Source organism: Theobroma umbraticum, unplaced genomic scaffold, assembly GCF_002168275.2.
Source record: "Theobroma umbraticum cultivar Fairchild unplaced genomic scaffold, ASM216827v3 scaffold_51.0, whole genome shotgun sequence".
Lineage (NCBI taxonomy): Eukaryota > Viridiplantae > Streptophyta > Magnoliopsida > Malvales > Malvaceae > Theobroma > Theobroma umbraticum.
In genome coordinates this window covers 8841758-8866828 of record NW_018397260.1, presented here as the reverse complement: position 1 = coordinate 8866828, position 25071 = coordinate 8841758, and the positions used below count along the sequence as shown (strand labels likewise).

Here is a 25071-nt window from a genome sequence, read left to right as displayed (position 1 = left end):
AGGTATAGTCCCCCTTCCCCCTCAAGAAGAAAACCCTGAATGGGAAGAAGAAGACATGGGAAATATATATATATAAATATATATATATATATATATTGTGGGAGAGAGAGGGGGGCAAAAAGAATAGGAAACTAAGGTGAACGTAATAGGTTTTTCTTGGTCTGTCATCATCATGATATCAAGCAGCATTTGTTCTCGTTCCAGGCTCCTTCAAATGTTGCAAATCAATAGCAAATTTACTGCATATGGTACATTTATGCATGTTACTGGAACTGTCCTTGCTCAACAATTTAAAAGACTTCCTTCCCTTTGATTTTCTTTCATTATTTATTGTTATTATTTTTAAATAATATAACATAAAATATTAATCAAACGAAACTTAAATGTGCCAAACATGTCTTAAACGTTCTTATAATTTTGAGTATGATAATTTTGAATATGTATACATAAGTCAACTAAAATCACGATTTGATTTGAAGAGTAATTTTTTTTTTTGCTCAACATTTTACGAGTAATTTAACATTGAAAAATAAAAAAAAGGGTAATTACAAATTAATATAATTTCTCTTACATTATATCATTATTACATATTTTACAAATTAATATAATTTATCTTATTATATGTATAGTATCAAATTTTAATACTCAAAATCACATTAAAATTTATCAACTATCTTAAAGTCGAGTGTTCTTTCACTTTTCAAGATCATCATTATTTTAATTTTAATCTTTTTTTTTTCAATTTATGAGCTTGCAATTTAAGGTAAACAATAAAGTTTATTTTATATAAATACATAAAAATTATAATTCCTTTGTTCTAATTCAAAATCTTCATAATTAATGAATCTTTTGAGACAGAGACGATTCTGAATTTTAATTTCTCAGTCATTTCCCATAGGACATAGTGGGAAACAAAACATAACCAATAACCTTAAAGAATATGTATGCTTCCTCTCTGCAACATAATTTTGTGATATACAACCTGTATCCTCTATTCTTTGCCCCACCTTTCCAATTTTTATATTTCAGTCTTTTGCCTCATGGACTCCCCCACACTTCTCTCTCTTTTCTAGTTTCTTGTGTAAACTTATGCTAAGATTATTTGTCACAGGATCCTTTTTTTAAAAAGGTTAATTTAATAACATGTACAACACTCGCGTTTATAAATATTTCAAGATCTTTTTACTTGTTGATATGAGATTAAAACACCCTAATTTATTTTCTCTGAAGATTTGGATGCACATGCATTAAAGTGAAAAAAATAATACTCCCTTACGTTTCTAACTATTTATCTCTTTTTTATTTTTCACGAAAATTAAGATAAATTTTTTATTTTAATATATTTTTATTAAAATTTAAAAATATAATATATAATTTTTTTAATATGAAAAAGTTAAAAAAAGAATAAATATAAATTTATAATGTAAAAAAATAAAAATATTAACTGTCTAAAAAAGTATTTTATTTTGAGACATTTCAAAAAGAAAAAATGAAAAAAAAAGGATGGAGAGAGTACTATATGATTATGACACAGATATAATTATATATACATGTGGGCATGTATTATTATATGATCAAGTGATACTAAAATTACATATCTTTATGACCAAAAAAAAGTTATTTATTTCCTACATATTTAACTATTTAAATATATAAATTTCTCTGTATATTTTATAAAATAATTAAGAGTAAAGGGATGGGGGCAGGGCGGGAGTGAGGCCTAGGTCTAAAATATCCTGATTGACCATAATGACAAATCTGTCTTAAGTGTTATCTGTCTGCTTATGGGAGATGGAGAGAAGGGATAATGAAGGATTAGATTAATTAAGTATTTGATTAAGCTGTCAAAATGAAGAAAAGTATAATAATTTGATTCAGTCCCCACAAAAGTTCACATCAGTTGAAAAGTGGATTGGGAGAATGTGAGATGAGACAGAGTATGGGCAAGCCTTACCTTTGCCTTTCTTTTTTTTTTTTTTTTTTTTTGGCTCTTTTTACTCTCTCCCCTCAGCACGCCCAGCCCCTCATCTTACACTCCTTGCATTTATGCTTGTTTATTTATCCCACTTTTTGCTTAAAACCCTTTCATCTTTTTGGGCTGGGGAGGGTGGGGGGGTAAGGGTGAAGGGGGAGGGCTTCCTTTCTCTACTCCAAAGCTTTTCTTCTTTATTGTATGTGTGGGGGAAAGAGAAGATATTAGAGAGCTTTTCTTCCTTTACCCTTTGCTTGTCACCTTTTGCATATTTCCCAGTTTTCACTATCTTCCAAGGTTCATTTCACAAAAGCTGCTCCTACATCAGGTTTCAATTACAGTATCATTGATACTAGTTAATTATATATCTTTGCTTTGTGGTACTATTTCCATTGCAGCTTACATTGGCCACAACTCTCAAACTCTAGGGTGTGATAGTTGAGAATAAGTTTAACCTTGGTTTGCCCACTCTGCCAGTAAGGATATATCTAGCTTTAGAAAAGGAGGGATGAATCATATCCCCCTAAATGAGAATAAAAACAACAAACTCAAAAGAAACAAAGAGACATAATAAAAAAAGTGACCCAAGTCTCATTCCCTTTTTAACACTAGGGGTTAAAAAACTTTCCCCTTTGCAAGGTGATTCAATGTTTTCCAACTTGGTTACATTAGCAGATTCATGATTATTTTCTTTCTTCTATTTTGCAAAGTCAATAGCTAAAACTGCTATTAGGGTTACTTTCACAGTACCAATTAATGATAACCATAAATAGTTCTACAAAGCTTGAACAAGTTTATATGGATGAATTTTTTTAGTGGTTAATGGGTAGGCAAAAGTTTAGGAAATTGGATAGGAATTTTTACATTGCAATGATCAAAATTATTTACTATAACAATATAAACAAGTGAAAAATGATCGAGAAAAAAAAAAGTGAAAAATGATCTTTTTCGAGTCTTCTTTAACAATACAAATCCGTGACCTATCGAGACCCGAACCCAACAGCCGACACCGCCTCACTTCCCCTCCGTCGGTAACAACCTCCTCTGACTCCCTTTTCCTCAAACTTCAACTTACTATTGTTTTTGACGGTGATAACCTCTCTGATCTTCTTTTTTTTTTTTCCATTTTTTCATTCATATATATAATTAATAAATAGTGATTACTATATCAAATAAAAAATTATGAATAATTAAATTAAACATGTTTACTTAAAAATGTAACAATATTTAAAACAAAATAAGCCATGCATTTCACCAAATATGCATTAGGTTTTAAAGGAAATGAATCAACCCAATGGTGTACCTTCATTGCTAGTCATTAGTTTGACCTCGCTTGACCCTAAAGGCAGCTATATAATTAAGCACATTAGGCTTGCTAATTTTCCACCAAATGTTATTAATTTATTAAAAGTTTGGTAATTAATTAATTAGTGATTGAACACACAAAAAGTTTCAATTGGTGTATGACTTCAGCCTTTAGAAACCGAAATACCAAGCAATTGGCAAATAAAATAGTGATAAATACTTTATGATTACTCTCCTAATCCTCTAGCAAACAAAGAAGCCTAATTAGCCCACTCCTAAAAGCATTTTGGCTATGATTAATCCCTTTTTAGGGGTCCATCATCATCAGAAAAATACAGCCTACAAGCACCTTTTTCCAAGTGTAGCCAGTCAACCAGCCAAGGGTCAAAGATCCCAGTTCCTTCTAAGAGAGAGATATATATATATATATATATATAAACTTTATTAGTTTATTGTAAAGTTAGCCAAATTTTTAGATAATATTGGATTAATTTATTCTAACTAGTATGTAATGATAGTGAATAAGGACTCTCATGGAGTGATTGGAAAGTTGGCAGTCCAGATTTTCCTTATGAAATTTTCCCTGACCATTCTACATTTCTAGAAGAAGTGCTTAGAGCTTATTCCGACATTTTTTTTTAATATAAACCTACCAAATAATAACCATAAATTTGGTTTTTCTTTACATATGGCCGAAAATCCTATATCTATGTACGTACTACCAAAGTTTATGTAATCATATGATTTTAAAATATCAAATTTTGTATCCATCTCTATGTATACTTATTTTTAATCTCGATTTAAATTTAAATTCAATTAAATCATGAGATTCGAATGAACAAAGACATGATAACTTTGGGGATACGAATGGATGTAATGTCAGCACTTTATGTTTTAATGTAGTCATTAAGGTTGAAGTAAGTCTTCCACCCATAAACAAGGTTAAAGACTTGAATAAAGGTAATGTACTTAAAAGTTATTTATATATAAATATAAACCGAAAATCATTTTCAACAACTATAACATATAATACGCAAGCTCTTTTGCTTCCCTGTCCCTTTTTTTTTCAATCCTTTAACCTCATTCGTTTGCTTGTGCTTTTCCCTCGTGTATGTATATATAGATATCGAAACTTTTTTGAGTCAAAAATTTAGCAAAAGCCCTTAAAAGGGGGTCTAAAGTTTGCAAGATTAAAAAAGTATGTCTAAGAAGAAGACAAAGGCATTGTAGCAACAGAGAATATGTGCTTTATTTTTTTCAAGCTTAGGGCATGAAAATTAAATCAAACACAAAGGGGCCATTGCTTTCCATCACCCTCCACTTAACCATATATATAAACATATTTCCTTATACTTTCTGATGACCCTTATCTTCCTATTACTCTATTTGCGGGTTTTCCTTCTCTTGTCTTTTAATAGGTTTTGGTACAATTAATGCAAGATCGTCCAACAACAACGGTGCAGATTCACCCCCCATGCATGTTTGCTATCTTTGTTGATACTCAGCTAGTAAGCCCAATGATACAAAGTCTTTTGCTTATACAAGTGTGATGTTAAACACTTTGAGTTGCCATCTAGGAACAGGCCACTCTGATCAAAGTTTTTATCATTGGGTTCTTTCATAAATGAGATCTTTGATGGATCATGTTCTCCACACAATCAAGAAAAGATGAAAATGGTCTGCCCCCCCAAAAGATGTAGAACAAAAGAAAGAAGGAAAAAGCTTTGTATACCAAGGATGATATGAAGATAAGACAGTGTTGACCAGATTCTTTTTCTTTCAACAAATTTTCCTGGTAAAAAAGCCTATGAGACATGAGAAAATTGAATGACTCTGTTGAAGAAAAACCACATGGCTAGTGCCCGGAGCTTTGGAGGAAGGGTTTGGTGGGTGAGGAGCTTTATGTGCATGCTTTTCAAGGCATAGGGGGTTCCACTGATCTCCACGTATCTCCCCCTCCTCTCCCACTTGAAAAGAAAAGTGCTTCATCTGCTTGCTTCTAAGCAGATTTTTCAATACAAAGTTTTGGAAGACGGTTCTTAATCCTTATGCAATCAAATGCAATTGATATGATATGACATTGGAAAAGAAAGAAAGAGAAGGGTGGGGAGGAAAAACCCTTTTGAATAAGTGTACGATTAGAGAGGAACATAATAAAACAAAAACTAAAGGCTTACGGATGATGGCAAATTGGTTCATGATAGATAATTAAAAGCTAGACGTATCCGGAAATATTGTGATGGGAAAAGCCGAAAAGGGCATGTGAGATGCATGGGAAAACAAAGTAAGTTGTCATTCAATATTTCAAAAGCAAAGTTTATCACTCCTTTTGCTAAATTACTTGTATTAAACGTAAATAATTGTTCTTTCTTTCTATCTCTCTTTTTCTAATTCCCAATGAAATTGTCCTAAATTAACGTAATCAGATTTAGTAATATCATTCCATTGTTACCTTAAACCTGTCGAATATGCATACGCAACTACACGCTTTTGATGAAAATCAATACTAAAGGGCCGTTGAGATGATAAGCCATGAGAGAAAAAACTTTAAAAGAAAATGAAAGAGAAAAGAAGAAGAAGAAGAAGGGATACATCTGGGCTTACCTTGAGGAGAAGATCAAACAGTTAACTTCTAGCCCAGCCTTTCTCCCAAATACTCAAAGGCCCAAGACCAGACCATAAACAGACTTACTAGATAACCAGATGCACTATGATGGATCAACAGAACAAGATATTTGTGCTGGGCTTTTTCTAGGGAGGAAGCCATTTCTTTTTCTTCAACTCAACACCCCTTAAAGTGACCAAAAATGAATATTTTTCCTAATAAATTATAGTTCAACTGTACATTTACAATTCATAGTGAAAGAATGGTTGCAATTCTGGCATCAATGATCTAAAACATGAATTCAACCTACTGCAAAGATGTTGGGATAATTCTACTGTATACAACAAAGTGGAAATAGTATAGTCGTTCCAAGAATGGAATAGAATTCATAGTCTTTCTTGTAATGCTATAAATGTGCCAATGGAAGGTCATTTTGATGGAGTAAGTCAGAAGGAAGATGGCTGGTTAGTGAGTATTTAGGCCCTTCTTTGCTTATGGGAAGAGGTAGGTTCCAGCTCTATTCCATTCTCCAGCTCTCTCTCTATCCAGGCTTCACTGTTTGTCTCGTCATCTATGCCTCGGACATACTTCCGATTTGCAGCTCTATCACATCTTCTCCTCTTCAAGGTCTCTCTAATCCGGTTAGCATCATTCTTACTAAAGGTATTACGAACTGAAACAATCTTAAAGCTTCGGTCAGATTCCTCAGTTGCTTCACTGTCTGCCTCATCTTCTATGCCTCCAACACACTTCCGATTGGCAGCCCTATCACATCTCCTCCTCTTCAAGGTCTCTCTAAACTGGTCAGCATCACTCTTGCTAAAGGTATTATGAACTGAAACAATCTTAAAGCTTGGGTTCAGATCAGATTCTTCTGTTCTTAGCTCACACTCGCCTTCACCATTGTCAACAACTGTACTTGCACCACTATCACTGGTTTGACATGGTACATTTTCTTTGGCACTGACTTCATTGTCGCCACAGACCTGAGATGAAACAATCTTAAAACTTGAGTTCAGGTCAGACACCTGTGTTCTTTGCTGATCCTTATCAGTGCCATCCTCAACAACACTACTTGCACCACTATCACTTCTCTGATGTGGTAAAACTTCTTTCATACTAACATCCCTGATGCAACTGTCCAGAGATTTGCTAAGTTTGCTATTCTCAGCTCCAGTACCAGACTGATCCTTGGCATGTGATGCAGCCAAAGTGCTAGATTGTGTGCCACTGATAATTGCCTTTCCAGCTAAAGCAACAGATTGGCCAGCCCTCTCATGTCTTGATGATAAAGCTCGTTCTTTGTCACGCTCTAACAGCCTGACCATCTGCTGGGTGACCTCTGAAAAGATTTACAATAGAGTTTCATGTTGAACCACAATAACTAGAAATGAAAGATAATCATCCCCATTAATAAAAAGGGTTAAAAACGACCATGATTGATATTTCAAAGAAATGTTGGTAAAGCTTGAGTCATTATACTTATTCTCTAAGAAGAAAAACATTTGTTAATGTTATAGGAAGGTGATTTGAAACAAGTTCTTCATGGTCCATGCCTAACACGTTTTCAAAGTGTGGGGAGTAAATTAGAACCTCACCCACCATTTTAGTTATCAGCATATTTCCTGTTCATTAAAAATATCATGACTATGAGTAAGGAATTAAAGTAGATACACATAATTAGACAGAAAGACATCTGTAGTAGCAAACCTTGTAATTGTTTAGGCGAAATATCAAATTCCAACCACCATACTTTCCCCTTCTCCATTGGCAGCTTTACTTTTTGAAATTTGGCAGCAAGACACATGGAACCAGCTGCAATGTAATGGGGTTTGTATTGCAGGCACAAGGTTGTACGAAGCCTGCGAGTTCAAATCATGAAATTATTAAATATCATAAAGCCACAAGGAAATGAACTAAGATATTAATCAACAATAGCATAACGATAAGTAGTTTTGGTTAGAAAGAACAAGTCCTCACCAATCATTCACAAAATTCCATGCCACTTTTAAAAGGTTAGGAAAAATTTCCAATCTCTTCACAGCTGCAACAAGGGGTTTGTAAGGGAGTTGGATATCAAGATCAAATGCAATTGTTGCCAACAAAAGCCTCTCCCCAGTTAAGATCAATTCCTTCTGCTTATCAAAAACTTCCTGCACACAAAAAGTGGTAAGAAATTAGGCGAGCATGATAATGATAAAACATAGATTCATGCTGAGCACAACCAATTTGCGTACTCTCTGTCTGATTCTTCCTGGAGCAGAAGGGTCCCGTTTATAGATAATTTCATAGGCTACAACAATAACATCCCGCAGCAAGCGTGGTGTTTCCTCAATTTTGCAAGCAAGAAATGTGCTAACAGTTGCAATAGTCTGCACCATTCACAAACATGTTCACAAATAAGAAAAATCAAGCCAGGTAGAAATTTGAAAAATTTAATAATTAAAAACATCTCATCTTCCTTCTTCTATGCAAAGAAAAGCCCAATTTTCCACGAGAAAATTTTCAGACAGAATGAAAATTAATACTAAATATTAGAAAATAAACAATAGTCTGTAAGAAAATAATATCTAGAATCTTTCATTTCTAAGATCAAGTCACTAATGTCCTGGTTCCAACGAATGCAGTTAAATGCTAATCTAATTGTAGCTAATAAATGGGTCTCGTGCAAAGTACTTCAGCATGTATTCTCTATCAGCACCCATCTTAGTGGGAAACCACACAAACTGAGAATTCTATATTTCAAAAGAGAAAGATACAAGGAAGCATGAAAACAGGATAATACAACATCTACCTGCCAATCATTCTTTGCATGAGATTGACGCATGTAAAACCGGTGGCACAGCATCATTGCGCATGCTATTGCCACTTGAGGCCTGCAAGTAAATTCATTCATCACCATTTCTAGTATAGCAAAAGACAAACCTTATTTTGAGCAGTTAAAGTGATGCATCGAAAAGCAACTTGAGAGGATTTCTGAAGAATCTAGTAGTATCTCATTTATTGTACAGGCATTTTTATTATTTTTTAATCTTGTGGAAAGAAGTATGAAGTAAAGAAACAATCCTAAAACATACTAAAAACACAACATCAGAGATAATGCTTCAAAAGCAATATGCGCAACAACCTCAAAAACAGCAAAACTAAGGGCCTAAATGGAGATACAGGAAAACACTTAACTGATCATCGAGTTACAATAGAGTACTTCAAAATGGACAAAGTCCCTGAACTTACACTTTAAGCTTCATGCCAAGTTCTTGAATAAACGAACAATATGACTTCCGCAACTGCTCCTCTCTCCCAAGGTCAATTCCATCCTTCCTAGACGGAGAATAATTCTCGATTTCTTCCCTGCTGAAGTACCACTTGCGTGCAGACGAACCTGGCTGCTCTGACAAACGCATGCTAGCTGCACATCTGGAATCCATGTGTAGCAGTTTTGCCATTGCTACGATAGAAAGCTAAACAAGCCAAGCTCAATTAGCAATAGCCTTATCATAAATTTCACCTCTTTCTGTTAAACAAAGGGAAACAAAGCAAAATTATAACATCAAAATCAACCTAACATGTTCAGACTGGAAGAATAATGCATCAACAAAATCTACAGTATAATTAAAAAACCCAAATTCTTTTGCCCATTACTTTTTCAAGTTAAACGAGAAATTAAGCAAGCCCTTGAAGGAAATTAAAGTTCTCAACCGAATAATCCTTAAAATTAATTCAATTAGTAGCTAAAAATTGAAATAAAAAAAAAACAGAAGAACGAAGTAATCTAATTCAAATTCTTCAGAATATCTTTCCCGGAGAAGAAAATTCTTCAGATTGGATTAAGAACACGTGAATTTAAACCTTTCGTGACCTAATTCATGATAATTCAAAATTGACGTAAATAGAGAAAATAATTAAAGAAAAAAGAAAGGAAAAAAGGAAATTACCTGGGCGGAAGATTGAGGAGAAAGCTAAACAATTTTTGGTGCGAATTTGTATTAAAACAGTAAACCCCCAATTTTCAGTTACCGTTGAAACTATGCTTCGCTTTGAGTTGACTCCGGTTTTTAAGACTTTTTCTGTTTTTTTCCTGTTAAAGAAAAGCGTAGCTTGGCTGCTACGCATGCGCGTGGAGCATGCTGTCCGAGCGCGTGCTTTTGGTATCTTACTCGGGATCTAATCGCCTTAGGCGTGATTCCCCCTCGTTATCCCAACTGGGCAACTACCCTTAAACTTAATTAAAAGATTCATTATTCTATACTTAAATTGGTCCAAAATTATTTGTTAAATTTAATTATTCACATTAACTACAGGTTAGTTCCACTATTTATGATTTTAAGCTGTCATTTCCATGCCAAAAAAATTTTCACTTATATCTTTTAAAATTTTAACTTTTCTAACACCACTATGATATATTGGTTTTAATTATTATTCCATGGATTACTTTCATTTTTACAAGGAGTTAAATTGTTAATTTTACTTAATAAAATTAAAAAGCACTCATAAATTTGAACAAGTAAATTAATTTTACATTTAAAGAATTTTGATAATTTTATTAAGTAAAATTAATAATTTGTCTTCCTATAAGCACAGAAATTGTTACCAAATGTTAATTAAGAAAAAAAAAACATAAGATATCATGTAAAAAAATAAAACAGTAAGAGATGTATATCGAATTTACCATAACACAGTGTATTGAAGAAAAATATTGGGAACGGACACGAGCCCAATGGTAAACTAGTAATAAATTACAACGATTGTGTACTTCGTGTGGCCCTTTATCAGGTGGGCTAGGAAGCCCATTAGGGACCAATAAGTTAAGAATTGGGCTTTATATTTGGGCCTTAGGCCCATGAAACAGCCATTCTTGTTCATGGTTTTGATTTTTTGCATGGTGACGCAATGGATGAGCGGATAAAGTTTTATACTAGTATTAAAAGAAAGAAAAGAAAGAAGAAAAGAGCGATGGGATGTTGATTGGAGTCCACGTGATGCAGTGGTTAATTCAAAGCTTTCTTTCTTCCTTGGCTTTTTGTCTATCAACATTGATGAAACAAAAGAAAATGACTTCCCTCACGGGAGGAAAGCCCTACTGCCCAGCCCTGCCCCTCACATTCTTCATTGCCAACACAGCCACGTCAAGTAGCTAAGCCTAGCCTCAGTGTCATTTAATATTATACCACGGTTTACATCAACTTATAAATATTATTTAGTTTTGACTCGATGAAGTTCACGGTTCTCCTTAATACACAGTCGATACGAAATTTATAATTTCCCTTAAAGATTATTGACGCTTTTCATTATTTTATGAACACTGCTCCAAGTCACGGGACCATTGAACTTTGTTTGCCCCTTGTTCTAATCTATAATATCCAATCAAATTTTGCCATGTGTTCAACATTAATCCAGCTCAGCCTCCCATTTCAAACTTTGTTTTAACTAGAGTCAATCAATGGAGGGTCAACAGGAACAATTCTTTATTCAAAGTGGGAAGACTAATAATAATCCCTTCCTTAATCTAAGATGCTATTGCCTAGATAAGACTAATCCTATATATTAACCATTCATCATTACTTAATTGTAGGCAAAAAAGAAAAAGTAAAGCATTAATTAATTAATTAATGAACAGAAAGGAAGATGATGTAAGAGTTCTCATGTGGGTCTACAGAACTAATGTGGTAATCATCTAGTGGACTAAATAATATAAAAACTAATATAATATAATTAAGATAAAAATATAATTATACATAATACACTGTCCATGATAATATATAAATACTATACATTGTTAAATCATATGTAACGCATAATGTTATATATAAATAATGTAACTTTGAAAACTTTCCTTCATATCACCAACTTAGAGCATGATATTCTGTTGGCCATATGAGGCATTTAATTGCATTAATTTTGCTTCTTATTCATCTATGGGCTTCACATTGGCTTTGATTTATTCCTTTCTTGACTTTAACACCACATTTCTTCTTGATTAGAATTTGAAATTTTAATTAAAAATTATTTCTTATTCAATAATTAATTAAACCACGCCAATGGGTAATTTTTGGTAACTATATTAGTATTAATTACCATATATACTTATACTTTATAATGAAAAAGGTAAAGTGTCTTTTAATGCAAAATGATTTATAAAGTGTCATAAGAGAAACTGGAAAATTCAATGATTAAAGAAGAAGTCTATTGATACGAACATGGGGTGGGCTCATGAGCTGAATCATTGGTAACCATCAAGCTTTAAAGTTTATTGTACATTTCAACTGACAATGAACTATTGAATCGACATTCATATATATATATATATATATATTTAATTTTATCGTGCATTTTAATAGTTCAAATTTTAAAAATTTCAAAATCGATTGATCGAGAAAAAAGACCTTTAAAAAATAATCAATCAAATTCAATTATGGGATTTATCAACAAGTAAAATGAAATCAATTGTACAAGGAAGAAAGGAAATGTTGTTGAATATAGGGGTGGCAGATAAGACATTTGCACTTACATTCAACATCAGTCGAATTCCTAATGTTCCACTTTCTATATGTTTTGCTCTCTCTCTCTCTCTTATCATCTTGTTATGCTCCAATGGGGAATTCCCATTGCCTTAACAATTAAACTTATAAGAAATATAAGGAAATGCCCTGAAAATTTTTATGGGAAGAAAAAAGGAAGACCCTAACCTTTAGAAAAGCAACTAAGCACTTCCATGGGGGAAACCAATAGCCACCCCATCAACTGTGTAAATTATAATGATCGAACCAATCTTGAAGCATAAAATATATATCTAATTCTGTTTCAGCAAAGTTTGAGTGCTTGTAAACACGTGCAAGTATTTAATGTTATCTTTGTTTTTGTTTTTTAATTATTTTAAGGTTAACATGAAGTTATCTGAATTCTTACACTGCTGGTTCAGTCCATATGATGTAAGAAGAGGTGGCACGACTCTGATCAGACCTAAAAAGGAAGATGAAGATGATCATCACCACCCCACCATGAGTTAGCTCAAGAATAAAAATTGTGAGAAAAGAGGACTGCCTTGTGTTCACAAATTGTGAGCTGCCACTATGGGTTTTGCCTCACAGGATTGGATAAGAAGATAGGAGGAATATAACTGGCACTTGCACTTGGTTGGGGCATTTTCCTCCCCTCATTCTCTTTTAGCCACTTTGTTATTTAAATAGAAGCCTAGATGAGATAAGAAGTGTGACCCCTTTATTTATTTATTTTTTCAGTAAAATAACAAGAAGCTCATTATTAGAAGTTTGTAAGATGAGAAATCACTAACCCCAAACAACAATTATTGCCTAATTGTCCAACTTTAGCCAAGCAAGTCCATGGTTTTATGGAAAATCATTGGGGAAAACAAAACCCAACCCCCCACTTTCTGATTGGCCTTGTCTTATAGCATTGAATCATTGCTAGGCCATCACATTGTACAGTACTATAGTAGTAATCTATTTAAATACCACTTAAAGAATTCAAAATCAAACTAATTAATATCATGTAGCATATATACCCAATTGTTAAATTTACGACTGATTTGATTGATGATGACACAATATTTATAAACGATAAACAAGATTAATTAAATTTAAATTTTAAAAAATGTCGATTAATATTTTTCAATAAAGAATTTCACGAGAAACATTTCATTGCTTATCAAAGTTAGTATTTTGTTTGACCATGTGAGTCGTGAGGTTTAGAAGAGAAAAGCTCGATACCCCTAAACGCAATTAATTTCCTTTTTGGATGTAGTAAGTTCAACACCTTAAATACTAAACTTAAATAATTAATTAATTAATGGCCAAGGGTGGCCTTGACGACTCTACCTGGATCTATGTATGACTTTTGAGATTTGTGTTGTCTCTTAATTTGGCACAATGTCGTATAATTGCAATGAATTCGACATTTTTGACCTAAAACGACAATCCATAGAGTTTGACACAAGAAATGCTAGAAAGCGACCCCCTTTGTTCTAAATTTGGGGTCTCCTACCCTGCCCTCGCCTTAAAAGGCTATGCTGAGGGACCATGCTAGGTTTAAGTAGCTATCTTTAAATAGATAATTCCACTCAATAATAGATGAATTCTGGAGGATTCAAATTCAAATCATTTGATGAATATTAACAAAAGAATTAGAGGTATTGATATTGTTGTAGATGTCGAGTCATTTAAATTGTGGATACAAAAATATTGATAAATATCGGTAAAAAAAATTGATGAAAACTTATAATAAATATTGGAAATTTAGAATGAAATATATAAAGCTAAAATCATCTATAAAACTACTCATTTAATCGAAATTTTTATGAATATAAATTTATATATTTTGGATAATTATGTTTTAACACTATAAACATATCACATTTGGACACGTTTTGGATCATTTTAACATGGTGGGATGTCGACATATATAGTGGAAGATTGCATTTGTACAAGACATCAACCAACAACAATCCACAAAAAGGTGAACAGACATTGCTCTATATGATTTTGCTCTATATCTTCCTTGGCTGCCATGGCATGGCATGTGCAATTATAAGGTCAATCACTTCCTTAAGCTTTCACCACTTAATTACTAGTGTACTACTTTTAGACTTTTTAAGAGTATTTATTCTCATCATTTTGGTACCAAAACAAACTGTTTTAACCTCCGAATTATGCTCGAATTCGATCTTGATTTCTCTTATGGTTAAATTAAAAGAATTAATCGATTAAATCAATCACTCGTTATATAAAAAAAAATTAAATTACTAATGTTTTAGGCACAACATGAAGGCATATTTAAGTACTCTTCGGAAATATAAAAAAGCAATCAGATATTCACCTTTAGATACTCAAATTACAGTAAGTGTCTCTCATTATTACCAGGGGAGGGTTAAAAAAAAAAAAAAACTTTGAAGCACCTTCTTCAAATCAAACCATTTTGTTCTCCATTATGAAACCCATTAATATCTCCATTTTCTTCTTTATCCAAACCTTCTTTCATATAATACTCAAACTTTTCAACCACACACTCTGGCACTGATACTTGCACTCTCACCGCGTCAAAATTACCAACAACCGGTAAAAACAAGCAGTAAATATCACTTGTCAAAGGGCCCATATGCAATGGCTTCCCTTCTCCCAAATCCAAGTCCTCCAATCCCAACTTAGCCCATTGAGAAATTACCAGGCTCGAGGAAGTATCCGTTTTGACATCTTTGTCCTCCAACAAGTCGATCATTGACCTCACGTGATCGTCGGTTAGACTGGATTTGGCTTGCTGGATTAGCTTCACCCCGTGGTGTAAATTCGCGGTGACCAAGTCTTTCACCGAGGTCTCGGCACAGGCGAGGACGAATCCGTTGCCGTAATACCCCTGAGGCATTTCCGGGTTCAACTTTTTCCGAACGTTGACGGAGAACAGGAGCTTGACGGTGAACGAAGGGGGCAGGTCCAGGGATCGAACCCATGAGCGCCACGTGTGGGAGGCCAGGGCCTCGAAGGTGGTGCACTTGAGGGACGGGACGCACTGTCGTTTGAGTCGGAGGACGTTGGCAGTGGTGAAGGTTGAGGATGTTGGCACCAGTGGCTGAGACTGTAAATACTGGTTGATATCCACGTGGGATTCGTCTTTGGGGGTATTTTTGGTATATCCCCTGTGGGTATGGGTTATTTGAGGAGGATGTCGGGGTTTCAACACGTGGCGACTGTGAAAGGGCGCGATGGGAAGATCGAGTGTTGGTTTGGTGATCACGTGGGACCACGCGTGCAGGAACTGGGAAGTGCCTATGCCGTCACATATACAATGATTAATCGCGGTGCAGAGGATCATACCTCCACAGCGGAGATTCGTTACCTGCACCATGAAAAATTACAAATAAATTCAAAGTCCAAAAGAAAATTTAAGGTAAAGTTTAATTTCACGGATAATTTCAAATTTGACTAATTTCTTGACATAATTTGTAAAAAAAAGAAAACTAAAGGGGAAAAAAAAAAGCTCACCACCAACGGGTAGTGAAAGGAACAAAAGAGAGAGGAGCAACGTCTGTAAGAAGTAGGGTCAGCTTCTTTGGGGTCATTTTCTTTGAAAAAGAGCATGTACAATTTTTACAAAACGCAAAAGGAAAACCAAAAGGGCACTCAAAAACGGAGCCGTCGGCAAATGCAATGAGCAATGGCAGGCAGAAGTCAGACTGAGAACCAGCGTGACGTCGTTTCCTTTGTACGGAATCAGAATTTTGATGGGGTTGGCGTTAGCAATGGAAAGATATAGTATTGTTACCAAACAGAAAAGATCACATTGAGGAACATGGAAATGGAACTATATTTATCTATAATTAGTAAAGTCAGAGGATTTTGGAGCAATTAAGCTAAGTTGGGAATCTGATCAACTTAAAATGGTTTCCTTTTTTAATTCCCAGATTGAAAATTGAATAAGAAAGGAACAAATGGAACCAATAATTATTTAATTATCACTAAGGTCAATCTTTAAAAAAAAATCAACTACTTTACCACTATTTCATAAGTTTGTCAATGGGAAACTACTACTAGGAAAGGATGAATAATGAAATGACATCTGACCTGAACTAGAAGGGGAGGGATGTCAAGGAAAGTGTGAGCTTCAACCCTGTAAAGGAGCTTCCTCCAAGACCTGTTGGGTTTCCTGGAAATCTCAAGGAACTCATCGGAAGTGATATCCATGAAAGCATCAGCAAAGACGGCGCCTTCACCATTGCAATCAATCTCGAGCTTCTGATCCCCGAGTGTGCATGTTCTCAACCTCCCGGCTAATGGGTAGTAATCAACAAGAACTTTGGAGAGAGAATATCTCAAGATATCTAGGCTAACAGCTTTCTTGAAAAGGTAGAGATATTTAATGGAAAATCTAAGGAACTTTTGATCATCAAGGTTGGAGAGATACAGGGAATGCTTTGGGGTCGGGGTGTTGGGACAGATTAAAGTTGGCTGGTTTTGGTAAAAGCAATCTGGGAGTTCTGGAGATTTGAACATGTTCAATCACCTCTGCTCCTCCCTTGGATGACTTTTTGTTCTTTGTTCCCTGCAACAGTGAGAAAGAGAAACACAGAGAAAAAAGAGAAAGGTCAGAGGAGTTTGATTGAAAGACAAAAGGATGGAGAGAGAGAGAGTGAGAGACAGAGAAGGTAGAGCTTTGTAGACTATACTATGAGAGAAAAAAACAGTGGGACAGGAGAAGATCTACGGTTGGATATGGTAATAGTACGATCAGATTCCTTTAGGGAGGGGAAGAGAGGGGGAGAAGGCTAAGAAGTAAGAAGAAAGCGGGCATATGTGTACTTATAATACGCTAAGCTCAATCTTTAATTGTTTTGTCATTTACCATACTTAGGCACTTTTCATTAACATGACAATACCGATTTTTCTTTCTTTTTTCTCCCTTTTTAATTTTGCTTTTGGGTGTCGTGGTGGAATCTTTATTCCTGACTCAAACTCTGGGCTGCTTCTATTTGGTTTTTTGGGTCTTGGAAAAACATGGACCCGAGCCTTTCTCTGAACCATCTTAACCCACCAACCCGAGAGCAAAGCAGGGCGATGCTTACTGCCCAGAGTATCTTGGCTCTAGCTCTACATTAAAAAATTGGCCACAGAGTATCAATATAAATTGATAAATCATATCATATATTCATATTTGATTAAATATCGAAAACACAGAATATATTTTTATATATATATATATATATATATATTAGAAATTATTGACATATGTCCCATTTTTTCAATTTCATTATCATTAATCATTACATGAAATGACTCGGAAAAAATTTTCAACCCTAATTATGTATTATTTGTTAGTGGGGGGGAAAGTGTAAGATTCAATGGAGGCATGTAGAGCATCAGTCCCAAAAACATGCATTCATTATTCAGACACTATTGTATAAGATCTTTTATGATACGGACATGAAATTCCAGGACAGCATCTCTGTTTTTCCAAACCATTGCAATTAAATTTTTAAATGGATTGATGGAAACTGGTCTGGTCTTGATATGGGGTTTAGGGGGTGTGCGTTGGTGTGTTCGGAACCAGAAAAACAACGTATCTTGCCCCAAGAATGAACAAAAAGAGGGTGAAAAATCCAAAGGAAGGAACTGCCGAAATAATCTGAAGGGTTTGGGGATTGGTGTGTGGGACAATTGGAGGACTGTGTTTACTGTTTGGGTGTTAGGGAACTAGATCATCACCTTCCAGAGTGGCCTTGGAGGACTTCATGTGCCTCTGTCTCACTTTGTGTACATTTAGCGTTTCACTGAGATTTTTTTTATTGGAATTATTTCTTTTTTAAGGATAATAATTAATCACCACAATCAACAACTAAACCATCCAATTATGATAATTCCCCCCACAAGAATTAGGAAAAAAAAAAGACACTTGTTTTGAGCTCTCTCTAACCCAATTGGTGGCCTTTTTTTTTTTTTTGGGATGGGAAGGCTGAATCTGAAATGTTAGATATCATTGGAAAAAAAAAAAACTAAAGAAACCGACTTCTTTTGAAAGCATACCTTTAATTATGCTTAGGAATACTAATCCCATCAAACTTTTGGCCGCCTCACCTTATATTTAGTTTTGATAATCTTCCCATCCAAACTATGCTTCGAAGTTCAACTAACTAAAAAAGATTCAGCATTCTCTCTTTATGCTAGTTGACACATATAGCATTATGCTAATTTCTATAACTAAAGCTTTGTTTCGCTGCCAGTTTCAACAAAGCTTAGTTGATTATATGTACCAAAAAATAAAGCTTCGTTGATTGAAATGATTGAATCCGATTCCAACTGTCGACAACCCCGAGTAGTCAAAACGAAGCATCATAAATATGTGGTAATATCCAGAAAAAATTTTTAAAAAAAGAAGGTAGAAACTTTGACGTGGGGAAAGCAATATTAAAAAGTATAAAACTTTAAAGTCAGAAAGCAAGGAAAGTCTGGGATCTGACATCTGAGTAATAGAGTTAGTTACCTTTTTGAGCAGAAAGGAACAGGGAAACCTCAAAGTAGCCAATGGAATCCACTTTCGGGGGGGAACTGTGCTCACCAACTCCAAGCATAAGCGACAGATTAGACCATTCAACTTTCTTTTTTAACTCTAAATTGGGATTTGGGGTAAAGAAAGAATCGAGTTCCGAAATCTATGCTACGGTCCTTGGAGATTTCCTGTGAACAGTGGACATTTACAAATTTTGATCAAGTTCCCCCGACAAGTAAATTGCCCAGCAGTTCCAATCATCTGTCATTCGACCCCAAAAATTGAATACAGTGGATATCACCTAGTTCATGCAGTGGATATCATCTAGTTCGTTTGGAGACAAGCCAATCTCCAAATCCAATATTCCTCCCCTAAGAAAAGACATGCCTAAGATGCTGATTCCAAAACACAAATGCACGGTGAATGGAGACTCAGGTGCACCAATGATAGCTTAGCCGGTGACATTAAGTCAATTTAGTCGAGCCGACAGATCGGACTTTATCTATTTAAGGGATATCGAATTTTTTTTTTTCAATATTACAGGCCATGTGCAGTGTATGAGCCATTTAGAGAGGAACTGACAAGGGAAAAACTAAGAGATGAGCAGCCGAAAATCATAGTCGAGCAACATACGAATTTGCTTCTGTGACATATCTCACCCATCGATACGGATTATAGGTATTTGATTTCTTTGCCATCTGCAAGTACTTAACCTGAGCACCACAAATTAAATAGAGATAAATGGTTTGAAAATCGAAATCATTCAAATCATACAGAAACATAAAAATGTAGAAATGTATATTTGAATCCAGCAGCCTCCATTAGATTTATTTATGCTGTGATTTCGGATATTATATGGTGAAGATGATACAAGTAAATGAAAATAGATAACTTTCTGATTCACATAGTTTCACCTGCAAGCTGTAACTAGGCGCATGAATATTCTCTCCCCCATAATTTTTTTTTTTTTGGAAATTTATGTCAAGAAATCAATTACTTTTAGTTCCTACTCGTCTGTCAGCCACCATATAAGGTGATCGCAGCGTGCGGATGGAAATCACCAGGAAGCAAAGAAATACAAATTTCCCTAAACATTGAGCATGTGTGTCTGTGCTTGCACACGCATGTAAGGAAAGAAATACCACCTAACAAGGGATAAGCATGAATGCCCACGTATTACTATATATTAACATGGCCAAAAATTTCCAATTAATAACGAATCTCGAGTATTTTACACATTATTTCAACAATAGAACCAAAAACAGAACTTAATTCTATTCATGCAAAGAACCAAGACATGGTCAACTTTTAACCTGAAGTCTTGAAGCATTGTACATTGGGATTGTGAAAGTCATGCTCACTGGCCCAGCTTCCTTGGTGATATTCCCTGTATCAAGTAACACATGACACTGATTATTATGAGATAAAAAGTCAAGTTGAAAATGACAAATTAAAATAGAATCATCTAACCATGTGGTTCTTGTGCAAATGTCAGCTTTGCACGGAGAGTATGCTCAGATCCACCAACAATCTGCAATATACCGCAGCCTGGTAAATTATATGTATATGACTGATGACTCCAACATAAAGCGAGCATGTATCTGAAGGGAGAAACCTTACCACAGGTCAAGTTAGCAAATGCATAAACTTCAGTTTAACTATCCTTTGGGGCACCAAAGAAAAAAAAATTACCTTCTTTAAACCCCATTCAAGCGTCTTGCTTGATTCCCTATAATCAGTTGTGTTTCCAACTGCTCCAGGCTCCAAGTCAAAGCTAACTCTATATTTAATTTGTTCCAAAAAACAGTCAATAGTAATATTTGTGCAAGTATGGCTTCTGCATCACTTATAACTTGCTTCACTTTGTCTTGTCACATCTACTCATTTATTCACGATTGTAAATGTGATGGTGCCTCTATAAATTTAGAATTCAGCAGTCTATATGAGCAATTGGACATCAGATATGGTGGTCAAAGAAATAGTTGAAAAGTTTACAAAAGGAATTTTGTTGAAGTGCTTTACGCTGAAAAGCAAGCATTGAACCCTGTTGATTCACCCTTGAGAGGATGTAACCTAGAGTTAACAGAAATACCTAGTTGTATATGTTGGCACTGGCATCTGTACTAGAATACTGTTTGCAGTAATGCTTGAGGAGAATTCAGCATGTACTTTCAGAATTAGTTCAGCCTGAGAGGAAGTACACAAGATACAACGCAGACTGAAAGTTTAAATCCAACAGAAGACAAAACACCTTGAAGTTTAAAGTCTAGGTTATACAGGCAGCTTAACTCACCTTAAGCAATCCTGCTTCTTCAAGCAATGCATTAATACGAAAAGGAGGCTTGAATTCCTGAGTCATTCGGTAGTTCATGACAGAAAATTCACCATCTGGTGGTACCTGTGAGAATGTTGCTGGAAATGGAATACTCTAGCCAAAATGAAAAAAAAAAAAAAAGCTATGGATTTGTAAATGAACTCTCACCAGAGTCAAGGTCCTGTCAATGTCAAAACTGTTGAGATGTACTGATTCATGGAAATTACAGTCATCAAGAATCACAGCACCTGATCCATATGAACTACGATAATCTGTTGAAAAGAGCAGCAAATAAATATTATGCAACATAGAAATAATGCATTGGCACATAATGGTGAAAACATTCTTCTGAAGGAAAAAAACCAGAATTAAAGGCACAGATCATACTCATCAATCATTCTGGATAACATCATAAGGATTTAAACTCAGTTTCTAGACAGATGAGAGTTGAAATTCTTCTTGGTTCACAAGTTCAGAAGTCATGAAGAAAGTTATGCTCATGCAGCTTTTGCCTTTCTGATATATTTATCGTATATCTTGTCCATTTAAGCAAAAAAATTAATCAAAAGCCAGAAAGTATCATATGACTTCACCTGAGAAAAAAAAAGAAAAGAAAAGAGTCCTAAAACATCAGAGTCGATAAAATACCATAGATTGACTTACCACCTCTTCCTATATTAAGGTCATCGTTCAGAGCAAGCAAAATTTCTGGATTGCCTGTAAGATAACTCTTCATTTGAATGGTGCCATCAATCTCAGAAGTAAGTATATACCCCTGTAAAACCAGCATTGATTAAACAAAACATGGAATACACTTAAATAGAAACAAGATAGGTGCATAGGGATGAAATATGAATATGAGGCCAATATAACAAATTATCACTATTAAACAAATTGAGAATAAGTAACTGAAGCATTTGAAATCATTAAGGAGCACTATTAGAAGAAATGAATATGCCCATATGAAACTATGTACTCTTAGGAGCAAATTTATTATGTTCCTTGCAATATATGAAGCATGTGGGGCCAATGCAGGTCATGCTGTCTTAAAAGACAGACCCAACCAATTCCATGGAAGTCAATTAAACCTACATCAGTCTAACTAAACTATTAAAAATGCAGTCTAATGTCTCAGTTCATTTCTGCAACTAAATGACACCAGGTATGACAGAGCACAAATTTCTCGATGCTGATGTTAAGGCAAATGAACGAAAGTACTCACACTAGCACTGAAAGTAACACTTATTTTCTCTATTACATCCACAAAAATTTCCTCCCTCCTCCTACCACCTGGCTCATTCGCCACAACTGATTTTGTAATAGCTGTTCCTGGCATTCTTTTGTTCCCTTGCTGCAAATAGAAAATCAATAACCTATTTAAGCTGAATATCAATAAAGATATCACTAGGATGCGATTTGCAATATTAATTTATACCATAAAGATAGCAGCTGGACCAAGGCTTGGCATACGGGCCGCATCTATCATAACTGGCTCATTAAATACATATGATTTCAAAACCTCAGTTGATGTTGTTTGCGCATAACCAAAATCCTGCATGAAAATCAAGGAGCACTTGTGTGCAATGGAGAAGATAACACAATAGTACATAGAAAATTTTCGTGATGCTGAGTGAAACTAAGTATTGTGTTTGCTGAGCTTTTAGCTTAATCAGAAGATTTCTAATCTACCCCAACCATCTCCCCTTTCCTTCCCACTACTTTGGCAGGAAAGATCATCTCAAGGACCCTTCCAACAATAAACCTTATCACAAACTTGCTTGCCATGCTTGGATCAATAACTTACTGTACTAGAATACCCCAGAAAGGAAAAAAGATCCTTAAAACTAAAGAAAATATTCAAACTCACCAACAACAGGGGACGGGTAAGTACGTCTTTGAAGATGGCAGCATAAAGATTAAGCCAATACAGTTAAGTGACTTTTTTTTTTTTTTTTTGAAAATTAACCCATAAGGTACATATAAACAACAGCTGATTTGCTTGCAGAGAAACAATCTAGTAGCAGCTACGCTTCTATGCTGAATTCATTAAGGACAGAGAGACACAATAGCAATACTTACAATGACTTCATCCAGCAATTCATACACAAGCACGAAATTGTTCCGCAAAGAATCTTCATTAAGAACACCGAGGTAGTCTTTGATGAGGCGTGCAATTCTTTGTAAAAGTTCCAGAACAAGAGAAGGTGACACATTAACTCTGGTTGTTGCCACAAACAATAGTCCGGAAACCCTCACGTGAAAGTAGTTCACACCATTCACATTCTATCAACCGTGAAGATTAAACACGACAAACATGTAAGATCACATTGCAGGAGCAAAATGTGCATTATGAATAATATTTAACGAGTTAAGCTCTGTTTGGTTGTCACTCATTTAGCAAATTCCTTTTTTTTTTCTTTCGAGTTTTCTCACTGCTTTTTGATAAATTAAAAAAATAAAGGCCATTAATTCAGGAAAAAAATTGTACTGCCGATGATGATTTTATAAAGAAAATACCTACAAATGCAGGAGGTGCATCGCCTTCTCCACCATCATTCCAGAACTTCACTTTGCGAAAAAAAATCTCCGCGCTTCCTTTTTGCACTTCGCCACGATCTGTTTGGCATCAACAAAATAAAAATTCAAATTAAAAAAGGAGAAAATAATTCATATTATGCTACGATTATCATTAGAGGTATCAGCTTGGCTGCTTTTCATTTTCGTTTACATATTAGTCTGAAGTTTAAATTCAATTGAGTTAAAAACGAAAAAAAGAAAAACAGAGCTTAAATTAACACATGCACGCAGCAGCTAATGAACATGGGAAACTTTAAAATTAAATAAATAACAATGGATTAAAGAAAAGGTAAGCTGACGGAGACAAGAAGGAACTGACAGTCACGGAAGACGATGTTGTCGCCTCTCTGAGAAAGCACAAAGAGCTGCGAAATCATGGCTAGATAAGTGAGACCTTGGTCCGATCAACTTTCGCTGCTAAAATGGCGATTTTCTTTGAACTCTCGTTTAGTTTTTGTTGTAAAATTGGATTGAGTAAATAAAGGGTCTAAATTAGCAATCGAGTGAACAGAGTCATAGAGAGTTGACTTCAATATTACGTTTTGACCTGTAAAGAGACTGTATGATGACATTTGTTCAGTAATAAAATTAAAATTGTGGGGTAGCTCAGTTGGGAGAGAGATTGAAAATCTGAAACGCCGCGTATTGGATCTGGCCACCGTAAAGTTATTTATTTAAGCTAAAAATATTGAAATAAAAGAATTAAATTGCGGGGATAGCTCAGTTGGGAGAGCGTCAGACTGAAGATCTGAAGGTCGCGTGTTCGATTCACGCTCACCGCAATTCATTAACATTTTTTATTTAGTGCAAAGTTAATTGTGTAAATAAAAAATATTTTAATTGACAAAAATATCAAAATACGGGGATGGCTCAGTTGGGACATCTTCATCCGGAGTCGCGTATTCGATCTACACTCACCATAATTTAATTTTTTATTGATTAAATTATTTAATTATTTATATATAAAAATATTTCAATAGAAAGAAAATTATGTAAAAAATAATTAATATTTTAATTAAAATATTCTATAATATTATAGAAAGAAATTCTATAATATTAATTTATAAAATATTCGGTATTATAAGAATTGAAAATTATTCCATGCAATTACTATTCTTATTTGTAAATGAGATAAATTTTATTAGTATTAATAATAAAAATTATTTGATGCAATTAAAATTCTATCAAATTAGATCAATTTTATTAGTATTAATAATAAAAATATTTTAAAATGATAATTTAGAATTATAATAAACAAATATATCTATTTTCATTAATAAAAAAACATTTCAACACCTATATTTTTAT

The 25071-nt window shown here is 34.5% G+C and overlaps 3 protein-coding genes and 1 non-coding gene across 6 annotated transcripts; 1 reads left to right on the top strand and 3 right to left on the bottom strand.

Moving 5' to 3' along the window:
- Positions 1 to 6075: 6075 nt before the first annotated feature.
- Positions 6076 to 9970, bottom strand: LOC110417255 (cyclin-T1-2-like). 2 transcript variants are annotated; one of them, XM_021429510.1, is made up of 7 exons: positions 9818 to 9970; positions 9117 to 9343; positions 8677 to 8758; positions 8120 to 8254; positions 7863 to 8035; positions 7593 to 7744; positions 6076 to 7224 (listed from the first exon to the last, which is right to left on the bottom strand). In XM_021429510.1, the coding sequence occupies exons 2-7, from the start codon at positions 9326 to 9328 to the stop codon at positions 6359 to 6361; spliced, it is 1620 nt and encodes a 539-aa protein (XP_021285185.1). In that variant the 5' UTR covers positions 9329 to 9343; positions 9818 to 9970; the 3' UTR covers positions 6076 to 6358. The 2 variants fall into 2 exon arrangements, with proteins under 2 accessions (XP_021285185.1, XP_021285183.1); XM_021429508.1 differs by having other exon boundaries at positions 9117 to 9396; positions 9818 to 9968.
- Positions 9971 to 14646: 4676 nt separating this feature from the next.
- On the bottom strand, positions 14647 to 18985 carry LOC110416682 (HXXXD-type acyl-transferase family protein). Its single transcript, XM_021428725.2, has 3 exons — positions 18867 to 18985; positions 16454 to 16931; positions 14647 to 15728 (listed from the first exon to the last, which is right to left on the bottom strand). The coding sequence occupies exons 2-3, from the start codon at positions 16880 to 16882 to the stop codon at positions 14799 to 14801; spliced, it is 1359 nt and encodes a 452-aa protein (XP_021284400.1). The 5' UTR covers positions 16883 to 16931; positions 18867 to 18985; the 3' UTR covers positions 14647 to 14798.
- Positions 18986 to 19448: 463 nt separating this feature from the next.
- LOC110416683 (AP-4 complex subunit mu-like) lies at positions 19449 to 24296 on the bottom strand. 2 transcript variants are annotated; one of them, XM_021428728.1, is made up of 13 exons: positions 24083 to 24296; positions 23708 to 23802; positions 23266 to 23469; positions 22622 to 22738; positions 22409 to 22537; positions 21850 to 21961; positions 21355 to 21458; positions 21166 to 21270; positions 20965 to 21059; positions 20565 to 20652; positions 20343 to 20403; positions 20186 to 20259; positions 19449 to 19585 (listed from the first exon to the last, which is right to left on the bottom strand). In XM_021428728.1, the coding sequence occupies exons 1-13, from the start codon at positions 24138 to 24140 to the stop codon at positions 19487 to 19489; spliced, it is 1341 nt and encodes a 446-aa protein (XP_021284403.1). In that variant the 5' UTR covers positions 24141 to 24296; the 3' UTR covers positions 19449 to 19486. The 2 variants fall into 2 exon arrangements, 1 of the variants encoding a protein (XP_021284403.1); XR_002445238.1 differs by lacking the exon at positions 19449 to 19585 and having other exon boundaries at positions 20181 to 20259; positions 20343 to 20473.
- Positions 24297 to 24472: 176 nt separating this feature from the next.
- On the top strand, positions 24473 to 24545 carry TRNAF-GAA (transfer RNA phenylalanine (anticodon GAA)). The gene has a single exon. It is a non-coding gene; the product is annotated as a tRNA-Phe (tRNA).
- Positions 24546 to 25071: the final 526 nt, after the last annotated feature.